This window comes from Thrips palmi, unplaced genomic scaffold, assembly GCF_012932325.1.
Source record: "Thrips palmi isolate BJ-2018 unplaced genomic scaffold, TpBJ-2018v1 HiC_scaffold_2, whole genome shotgun sequence".
NCBI lineage: Eukaryota > Metazoa > Arthropoda > Insecta > Thysanoptera > Thripidae > Thrips > Thrips palmi.
Genome location: NW_023144629.1, coordinates 11274491 through 11284869, shown reverse-complemented (window position 1 = coordinate 11284869; position 10379 = coordinate 11274491). Strand labels below are relative to the sequence as shown.

The 10379-nt window shown below is 49.6% G+C and overlaps 1 protein-coding gene and 1 pseudogene across 1 annotated transcript; both read right to left on the bottom strand.

Moving 5' to 3' along the window:
• Nucleotides 1–2063: 2063 nt before the first annotated feature.
• On the bottom strand, nt 2064–6096 carry LOC117647726 (annotated as a pseudogene).
• A 2588-nt stretch (nt 6097–8684) lies between these two features.
• LOC117647725 lies at nt 8685–9728 on the bottom strand. Its single transcript, XM_034389622.1, has 3 exons — nt 9519–9728; nt 9245–9442; nt 8685–9129 (listed from the first exon to the last, which is right to left on the bottom strand). The coding sequence occupies exons 1-3, from the start codon at nt 9726–9728 to the stop codon at nt 8896–8898; spliced, it is 642 nt and encodes a 213-aa protein (XP_034245513.1). The 3' UTR covers nt 8685–8895.
• Between the last annotated feature and the right edge of the window lie 651 nt (nt 9729–10379).

Genomic DNA, 10379 nt, shown 5'->3' with positions numbered 1-10379 from the left:
CTGAGTGTGGGGTGGCACGCGGCCCATTGCCCCGCCATGGTAGTCCTGCGCCGCGGCGTCGGCCCAGCTGACCACCTCTATCTCGTTCAGGGACTCACCGTCGGTGTCGGATTCGTCCCCTAGTGCCATGGCTAGCTGTAGGTCGATGTCCAACTGAGGTGCCACCGCCGGCGTCGGGGGCTCCGCGTGGTCCGTGTTCATTGAGGGGGCTGGAGAGGTGGCCGCGGGCATCCTGGGCTCGGTGTTCGGTGTGGAGGCTGCTGCTGGGGTTACCGCGGGCATCGTTGGCTCCGCCGTAGGTTGGTCGAACCGGGATGGGTTTGGCGTGAATGGAAGTTCTGGGCGGTGGCGTGGCTGCGGTCCTCGCCCGCCTTTCTTGACCTGTCGGTGCGACATCTTGACGGGAGCTGAGCGGACGTTTGTCGGCGCAGAGTCAGTAAAAGCAATGGCGTCGCCTCGTGGATGGCTTGAGGGCGGAAGCGGTGGCGTGGCGTGGCTGGTTGTAACGCGGGCTGTGATTGGCTGCCGCGTGTAAAATCGAGGCGGCCGTGCCAAGCTTTCCGCAATGGTCGCCGGGGGGCGCTTAGTGGAGGGGCGGGAGCGGCGAGGCGTCGAGACGTAAACAATCCCCAAAGGTCGTCTGCTAGGCAGTTGTTTATTTCCTGCAGCACGTTATCTGCTGACGGCGGGTTACAGTGTCCTGGACGGACGCCTGCTCGTCTGCTTGGAAGACGTCGAGGAGCATGCCGTCGACGCCTTCCCAGCCGGGGCACTGGCTTGTTTGGTGGCCGCGCTTTCGGCACAGGTTGCAGCGAGTTTTGCCTGACTGTCGCCGCTTTTTGCGCTGCGTGCCCGTGCTCGTCGCTGCTGTTGGCTTGGCGGTTAGCCTGTGCCGGAGGTTAGACCGTCTCAAATTTCCCGAAGGTTCGAAATGTCGACGCGCGGAAACGGAATTCGGTTCCTTTTCGGATTCTAAGACTCTGAGAATTTTTTGGGGGTTTTTGAGGTCACCCGGGAAATGGTCCCGCACGGCAGGGAAGTTGGGGCACTGCTAGACCAGCTGTAAAGCGGCCTTGATATTCATGTTACGGGCATATTCCATGAAACAAAAGTTGTCAAAAATAGTCGAATCAATAAGAATATGAAGTGTCTCATTTCAAAACTCAAAAATTTTTAATCTGGGTGCCTACCCTTTTAAGGGGGAACTGGCGTCTATTACAGCTGGGAACCATAAAATGAAGTGGATCAGGTGGAAAACTGTTCGACATTCGATTTGGCCTTTCTGGTGGTGCTAGGTTCAGTGCCCAATTTTCTTCTGCTCTAACGGATTAATTGGGGGCCTTTAATGAGTATTGTCTTGTTTGCGTTTGGGCGCCCGGTTCCTGGCTAAGCTCGTTTTCTTTTAGCGTTACAAATAAATTATACCATCAAGAAATTGCTCTCACTTTATCACTTTTGTCATACAGGTCTTCGGCTTCATCTGCCGAGCAATTTCTTTTCTTCATGTATGCAAATATGACAGCCTGTAAGACATTTATTTTTGTTGGACTCTTTTTGTTAAGTAAGTTTTTGCAAAGGGCGAGCCAAAGTTAGTATTTCATAGTGTACTCACTTCCGGGTACAGAACCCCATAAAGGCAGGCTGGACTGCTTTTGGGAAACCATCCTTGCAATTGGTCGTAAATATCTGATACCTGAAGGGAAAGACAGACCGGTTAAAGGAGCACTACAATCAGCTCAACTGTTTGACAGAAGAGTATTTACCATGTTCGGGAATGCTGTGAAAGGGCCTAGACTGACATTTGGTCTCTTCTTGTATTTCCGGTAATATTCAAATCTCCAGCTTTCCGTGGTGCCCAGCATTACAGTATGAAGATACTGAAGGCAGTCTGGTCCTCTGATGAGTTCCAGAAGCTCTTCAGCCTCTTTTGTGAATTGTACCTCTTCCTGTTAAATGCACAAAATTAAAACTTAAATAAAATGAAATAATGGAAGGGATCTGCATTGTTAAAGCCACAAAAATTCTGCATACCTCAGCTGTCAGCATTAGGTACTGAATTGGAGTCATCTCCAGTTGCCTCCTGTGATACTGCCTCCTTTCTCCTCATCAAAGTCATCATCACTGGGGGCAACTAGTCAAGAAAGAAAAATAAATTAATTTGAATGCAGCCCGTAACATGGCAGGAGGCTTTCAGTTTCCATCTATTCTATTGTAGTTTACCTCCAGGCTCCTGGCTCTCCTTTTTTACAAGGACAACTTCCTTCTGTGTGCTGTGACCTGCAATGTATTTTATCGTAGATCAGTTACAATTAAAAGAGAAAGGAATAAAAAATAATTTGTATGTATCGTGAAAAATGTTAGATGATTTATCTAGCTGTCCTGAAATAACACATTATTTATTCTGGAATTTAATAGAAACCAAATAAGCCAGGGGAAATAATAAGGTTTTGAATGCTTCAACTTTCGTTCCATTTTAACATCGGATAATCATTTCTAAGGAATGGAAAGACTTCAGACCAATTAACTGTAAACCTATGAAGTGAAATACATGGTACGATGACATAAATAAATTTGCAATAAAGCCCTTATAGGATACAGTAAAGAAAAGGTAGTACCTTGGATAATGTGAGATGGAGTGGGAACAAGCTTCCTTTCCATTACCCATGGAACGTTGTTGGTGGTGGTTGTAGCCTCTTGTAGGATTACACAGGAAGTAAAAGGCTGCAGGATACGAAATACAAATGTTATTGAAGGGATGCGCTCAGCTCGCCGGGCAGATAGGCATCCCATCTGGCTAGCTGCTGAAATTGGTGCCTGATGGCGCGGCGCGTAAGGTATGCACCTTACACTCAGGCTCGGCTTACTCTCCCAAACACACATAAGCTTACCTGTTCATTCGGTGGTAATATGGGGTATTGGCGAAGGCCACCCCAGTTATCTGTCTCTCGTGAGGGGTCCTTCACATTAGGCAAAAACTCGTCTAGCTTTCGCTTTCTTCCTCTGCCTCCCCCGCGGCCTCGAGCAGCGGCGCGGCGCCTCTACCCCGCTGGGACGTGGTGCTAGCCGTGGCCATGGTTGTGGTAGTGGCCATGGTTGTGGTGGTGGCCTTGGTCTTCTTCCTTTGCGCCTTGTTGGGAGGCCCGGGTACTGTTCGTGGAGGCCTCATCAGGGGTAGTTTCAAGTTCTCGATGGCGCCATCAGTGCAATCCTTCATTTGCCGCAGAAATTCGCCCCTCCTAATATTGGTATCCTTAAAGAAGGGGTCCGTCTTTATCTGAAAACGTAGGGATTTCGTTAGATTAATGCAGATTAATGCGCCGATTATTTACAATCGTATTAGCAGCTAATTACCGTTCCAAAATACTTTTCGACAAAGTTGTTAGTGAGGAGAAGGCTCACTAAATGGGCCTCATCTTTCACGAACGTCCTGTTTAGCAACGGGAGGTAAGCCAGATGTTGCTTCTCAAGGTAACTAAGGAGGGTGCTGATGTGATAGTCGTTCCAGCAGTCACCCTCTCCATCCTTCGCAGCTTCATCCTCGACAATTTTGTGGAAGTGCTGGTAGTAGGGGCTAGCCGCATAAAGCGTCTTCCCCACAACTGCGTCCTGCTTGCGCTCCGCAGTCGTCTCTGACGTCACCTTAAATGGAAAGTATTAATTTATTACGTAACGGAAAGAACAAATTCCGTTTACTAGAAATGCAATTAACTAGTAAAGTAAAGTAAAATTACCTCCGGCAGTAGATCGTCCGGGTCGTCTTGGTCCATGGCGTCCTCCTGCATGGCCTCCCCGCGTGCCTGCTTGAGCCGCACGACGTGACGAGCTTGTATCTTTTCGAGCTCCTCCCTCGCTCGGTCAACGTCTTCAGATTTCTGTTTCCTATGAAACACCCTCGCTATGAGCGTCACGATCTTCTCCGCCTCAGACAAACTGTCTGTACGGAGAAGAGCGCGGTAGGCGTTTATGGCCAATTGGAGACGCGGCCTCTTTTACAATCAGTCGATAAATGGCTCCGAACACGCCGCAGGGCGTGGGTGGCACAAATGTGGACGACTGTCAAGGATCGGAAGGCTTCAGTTGCGTCTTCCTGCTCGCTCTCTAGTCGGAAGCAGCGGTCCAGGAACGACCCGAAACTGACCAGGACTGCGTGGATGAAGGGCCTGAAAACGACGAAATTAGTGAAGGTTGGTGAAAAATTTCTAAAAACCAACGGAATGGTCAAATTAAATCAATACTCACCAGCTATCATCTACAACGACAGTTTTGAAAATTCTGCCAGCCCCGGACCACTTCTCGTTCCATCACCATCGCAGCCATTGTAGCCAGTTGAGGGTGGCAACCGCGTCATCAGCTGAGAAACAGCGAGGCTGTGCTTGCCAACCACGGGCCTGACCACAAGGGACGCATAGAAGACGGGCCGAAGCGCTCCTCCATGAGACTAGGGGTAATGGACTCGCAACGGAGCTGGCCGGAATCTCTGCCTTGCTAATTGTAGTTCACTATTTCTCCGACTAAATGTGCGATTTTTGAGATGGCTCGGGCATTTTCGGAAAGAAGACATCTTAAAGTATGCCCTAAATTCTTAAAAGTTTCAATTTTCCCACCAGGGCTCGAACAGGAGCAGCTTCGCCGTTGCGCTTCTCAAATGCGCAGGGCGACGGCCATGGTGCCAGGGGCGACGCAGGGGGGGCGCCTCTTCAACTTGCGATAGAAGCTTCCGGATGCCGCAAAAGTGATGGGACATAGTTTGTCTTCGACATATATCAAGGTACACCACTTGTCCCATCACTTTTGCGGCATCCGGAAGCTTCTATCGCAAGTTGAAGAGGCGCCCCCCCTGCGTCGCCCCTGGCACCATGGACGTCGCTCTGCGCATTTGAGAAGCGCAACGGCGAAGCTGCTCCTGTTCGAGCCCTGGTGGGAAAATTGAAACTTTTAAGAATTTAGGGCATACTTTAAGATGTCTTCTTTCCGAAAATGCCCGAGCCATCTCAAAAATCGCATATTTAGTCGGAGAAATAGTGAACTACAATTAGCAAGGCAGAGATTCCGGCCAGCTCCGTTGCGAGTCCATTACCCCTAGTCTCATGGCTCCTCCTTCTATAGCAGGGGGCGCATCGCACAGGAGATTACCCGTGCTGTAGAGATAGGCTGTCCGGCCAGCTTTTGACTCATTTTTCAGCAGCTCCATCTGCATATCTGATGACCATGCGTACTGTTGGCAGATGATAAAAAATGTTTTGTTATTTTAAACCAAGGGAGTGGCCCTGCCGCGCCAGCCGGTCGAGAGGTCGGGACTTCCCTCGCACTCGCCGCCTCAGCTTTCGCAGTCGCAGGAAGCAGCTGCACGATGTGTTGCCTACCTTCCGCCCGGCGGCAGGGGGCAAACCAACGACGCGCGTGCAAAGTCTGAAGCCCCCCCCCCCCACACACACACTCACTAAAAACACGTCTGCACGGCACCGTAGCTTTAACTCACCTGAAACATGTTTGGAGTATCGTAGTCGACGATTTCCCAATTCTGTTGTGCCTTCTTCTCAATCAGAAAATCAGCATTCTCATCAGCGGCCTTGTCGTCTCGCCTTCGAAGGTCACGCTCCGAACTCGTCCATATCCCACGTCGCACAGTGGGCGGAATGACCACTTTCGACAAGAAAAAGTCGAAATGTTGCGATGTGTGTATGAAAATTCGTATCTGAGGGTTTTAGGGTCATCTAAACACGTTTCTGAAGTTAAAAAAACTATTGGACAGCAATTTGACATAGTTTACAAAATGACCTAAGTACAACTTTTGGGTAATTTACATGAAAAACTTCTTTTTCTTTTCAAAATTAATGTAGAACAAACAAAAACATTTTATTCTTCTGTGGAGGGAAGGAAAGTTGCCCTTCGCAGAAGAATAAAATGGTTTTGTTTGTTCTACATTAATTTTCATGTAAATTACCCAAAAGTTGTACTTAGGTCATTTAATAAACTATGTCAAATTGCTGTCCAATAGTTTTTTTAACTTCAGAATCGTGTTTAGATGACCCTAAAACCCCCAGATACGAATTTTCATGTACCTATCGCGACATTTTTCTTGTCGAAAGCGGTCATTCCGCCCACTGTGTGGCGGTATCTGTAGTGAACGAAACGCGATTTTGCCGCTGCGCGCTCACACAAATCGGCCAAGAACTTCCGTTTGCGCAGCTAATTTTTTTTCCTCATGAAGTGCACACTAAAACCTATCAAATGCGCGCAGAGCGGGCGCCGGGTAACCTCAGGCTTTTTTCTACGCCCAATACGAAAATATTTTTTTATGTTTATTTACAAAGTTTGCTAAAACACACGCAGTTTTGTCATTTCTCAACCAAATGCGTTTCCGAAAACAGTTAAAGATTCGCGAAGGCATGCCCTTTCGAACGATATACTTGGATTTGCTTGTAACTACTTTGGTGCAGGAGAAAAACGTCTGTTAACATGGGTGTTGTTATAGTGAAAAAACGTGCAAAGCGCGTTCGCAGACTTTGACGTGGCGCACACGCAAAACGAAGACTCGTATGGAGAAACAAAAGGCAGATTTAGATTCAGCAGGCATTTTTCATTCAGGAGAATGTGTTTGGACACATAAGAAAAATATTTGGAACTCGGACTTTTTCCTGTCGAAAGCGGTCATTCCGCCCACTGTGCGTCGCCGCGGGCAGCGCGGGCAGTGTGGACGCCGCGGGCAACGTGGGCACCGCGGGGTCGGTGTCCGTCTCCACAGCCTGCGGCACGGTCCAGGCGTTGAGTGCCCAGGCCCCGTCTATGTCCCTGAACGGCAATTCAGGGCGATGGCGGTGTTGTGGGCCTCGCCCGCCCTTCTTCACTTGGCGTTGGGATGACATTGCACGAGATTGTTCGGCTGGGCTCACGCGCGTGTGATCTGTCTGCAGTCCGCGACGGTAATGGCGTCTCCTCGTGGGCGCTGGAGGGCGGGAGCGGTGGAGCGGTGGCGTGGCGTGGCTGGTTGTAACGCGGGCTGTGATTGGCTGCCGCGTGTAAAATCCAGGCGGCCGTGCCAAGCTTTCCGCAGTGGTCGCCAGGGGCGTCCCCGTCAGTGGAGAGGCGGGAGTGGCGAGGCGTCGAGACGTAAACAATCCCCGAAGTCGTCTGCTAGGCAGTTGTTTATTTCCTCCAGCACGTTATCTGCTGACGGCGGGGTTTTGGTTACAGTGTCCTGTACGGACGGCTGCTCTTCTATCGCCTCAAACACGTCGAGGAGCATGCCGTCGACGCCGTCCCAGCCGGCGCACTGGCTTGTCTGGTGGCCCGGCTTTCGGCACAGGTTGCAGCGAGTTTTGCCTGTTTGTCGCCGTTTTTTGCGCTGCGTGCCCGTGCTTGTCGCTGCCGTTGGCTTGGCGGTTAGCCTGTGCCGGAGGCCGTTGGGCTGGAGGCCAGGCTGGTCCACGTCCAGGTTGACGTGCACCTGGACGGCGGCTTGGCATGGCGGCTCGGTGGGGCGGGCGGGGCTTGGGCTGGGAGAGGCGGGGCATGGGGGCTCCGTCGGCGTGGGGCTTGGCGAGGCGCTGATCGCCCGGGCTGGCGTAGCCGCGCCCGTGTCCCCGAGGACTGTCTCCGCCAAGTCTCGGCTGCGTGAGGGAGTTCTAGACCTGCTGCGGCTTTCTGCCTGGTTTCTTATCATTCTCCTGTAGCACGCGTAGCCGAGGAGCGTCGTCTGCTTGTTGCTGTAGCCGGCTACCTGGCCGCAGCGTCGGCACATGACGGCTGGCGGTGTGTCGGCGGGCTGGGCGTTAGCATTGTGGCGGCTGTTGCTGCGCTGTCCGTCGGACTCGCGCTTCTGCTTTGGTCGCGGGGTGCGGGTTTCTGGGGAGGTTTCCGGTGAAAGAGATGGAGGTATGGCTTAGGTAAACACTAGGTTTATTCAGTACAGACACACAACAAGTACAAGTACAGAGGCGACGGTCGGAGACGCGACGCGGGACGAGACGGGACAGAGGCTCAAAAGCCGCATCACCACAGTATTTTGAGCAAGGCGCAATTTACGTGGTCGGAAAGAAGAAGAAACTGATCCAGCATTTGGAAGCAGGAGTTCCAGCGGGTGCGGACCTCCGGGATAAGCCGAGAAGAGAGAAAGAGAGGGGGCGAGTGTGCGGGATCGAGCTGCTGCGTGGCCGGCACGCCGCGCCCTCACACGAAAACGAAACACACACACACACACACACACCGCACCTCACGCAAATGTTTGGACCGTGTGTTGGCCATGAAGAAGAACAATGCATGACATTGTATAACTTTATTTCCATCATGGCGAACGCGTGGCTGTCAATGACGCTCGCTGTCACATCTGGTTTCGCTGAGTGCCCGCGACAGCGAAGTTCGTGCGTATTTGCAAGTAGCAAAATGTTCATTCGGAGTAGTTCCTTTCTCCTCGTTACGGAAACACCATCTCGTGCTCCTGCCTGCCGATCGGACCGAATCATGTCAACATGTGACGCGTCCATCCATTCATGTCATCACCTCCACCAATTCAATCATGAAGTAGGATTCAATGACGGTCAGTAAGTGTCTGAATGCTGTGTGATGGTTAGGACACGAAGGAATTGGGATGCATCTCTGTGTGCACATCAAATAAATTTAAGGCACATCTGGTCTATGAGTAACCATTTATTAACAGAATTTTAGAGATGCATGTAGAATCAGGGGTAGTCCTCTTTCAAAGAATTAAAACTAATGTAGCTAACTAATGCTCATGTCAAAATATAACATTAGAAATGTAGAATCAGGGGCAGTCACCACCCCGGTTGGCAAACTGGGCAAACTCCTCTTTCAAAAGAATTAAAACTAATGTAGCTAACTAATGCTCATGTCAAAATTTAACAGTAGAAATGTCGAGAAATGTAGAATCAAGGGCAGTCACCACACAGGTTGGCAAACTGGGCAAACTCCTCTTTCCATGCGTATAGTGAAGCCATTATGGCCATACACATCTCCCCTATGAGCATAGCAGAAGACGTGGTCTGTGGGCGCCGGAGCCGCAAGCATACTCTCCAGCTCAAACTGTGTTGGGGCTCGTGTCATTGGCACGTATGACTTTGGCCCCCATCCAGCCTCTGTCACACACTTGATGTTGGCCCCAAATTTTCCGGTCTGAAAAAAGTTATGAGAAAGTTTGCACTGTAAAGTGTGTATTGTGACAACAAAAAATTTAAATTTGCATTCATTGATGTGACATGCCACATTATAATAGCTCATCCGTACTTACCCCAACATACTTCTTTAATCTTGAATACAGCTGGCAGTCATCATACCGCAGTGAGTTCCTGCGGTGTGGGTATGCTGGGAGGACATGAACAGTCCACTCGCCAAGGATGCCTGCTTTATTGCTAACCTTGCCTCCATGCCAGCGCACATCATAGACGAGGAGGGCTACGTTGTTGGCTTCCAACACTCTGCTGACCGCCTGCAAAGACAACGGATTAGATGAGCAATTGAAAAATATACTGCCAATGAAGTGGGACAAATTATGAGTATCTTACAAGTATTAACCGCTGTGACGCCGCTTGGGACAGGTTGTCCCTGTTGCATTTAAGGCATATTGCTGGGTCCCACCGGGCATCCAGCATGTGCCTATTGAAGCTTGCCTTGAGGTTCTCAAAGTCTGCATTCCTTGTCACATAAGGCTCCACCACATCGGGAAGGGGAACGAGGGGAACTGGTGGCGGAGCTTCATCCCATCGGTTGGCCATTGTGAAGATGTTCAAGCTGCAAGTGAAAGAATGAGTAAGTACTATTTCCTAAATAGTTGGAATAGAAACAGTTCCTAGTATGTTTCTTGTCCGTGTAATGCACTTGTCGAAGAAAAATCTAAATGTGGGTATCCAAATCTTACTCCAACACTTATTATTAATATTACACTAAAAATAAAATTAAACTTAGCTTCAGATAGTAATTAGTATTTCCTAAATAATTCACCAACAGTTACAAATTAAATTTTGCTTCATATTATGTCTTTACATATAGCAAGGAAGCTACTTCCTTGCCAAGTGCATTAGTTGGTTAGTGCTAAGACTCTGGCCATACTTATCAATGTCATGTCTGTCATGCTCACTATTAAGGTTACTGCCAGGTAAAGAATGGTGTTTTCCATTTTTCAAAATGATAGGGGTAGCTGTTTTGTGTCAAGAACCTATAAAGCCCCAATCCGACTGACTCACTGACTCACTGACTCACTCACTCACTCATAGAAATGTTTGGGGTGAAGGAGTGGTCGTAGAGACTTGCGGTTTTTTCCATTCGATTCCAAATTTTATGGGAAAATTGGGAAAAATCCCGAAAGTTGAAAATTCCTCACCGTTTCCGAGAAAACCTTCTTTATCTACAAAAAAGGGGAACAAATT

What these genes read in the sequence shown, in the direction of transcription:
- LOC117647725 (XM_034389622.1), bottom strand. Translation starts at nt 9,728, where the DNA reads ATGGCCAACCGATGGGATGAAGCTCCGCCACCAGTTCCCCTCGTTCCC. An exon ending in CGTCACAGCGGTTAATACTT is followed by an intron (nt 9,443 to 9,518) that starts GTAAGATACTCA and finishes TTGTCTTTGCAG; the next exon opens with GCGGTCAGCAGAGTGTTGGA. An exon ending in GATTAAAGAAGTATGTTGGG is followed by an intron (nt 9,130 to 9,244) that starts GTAAGTACGGAT and finishes AACTTTTTTCAG; the next exon opens with ACCGGAAAATTTGGGGCCAA.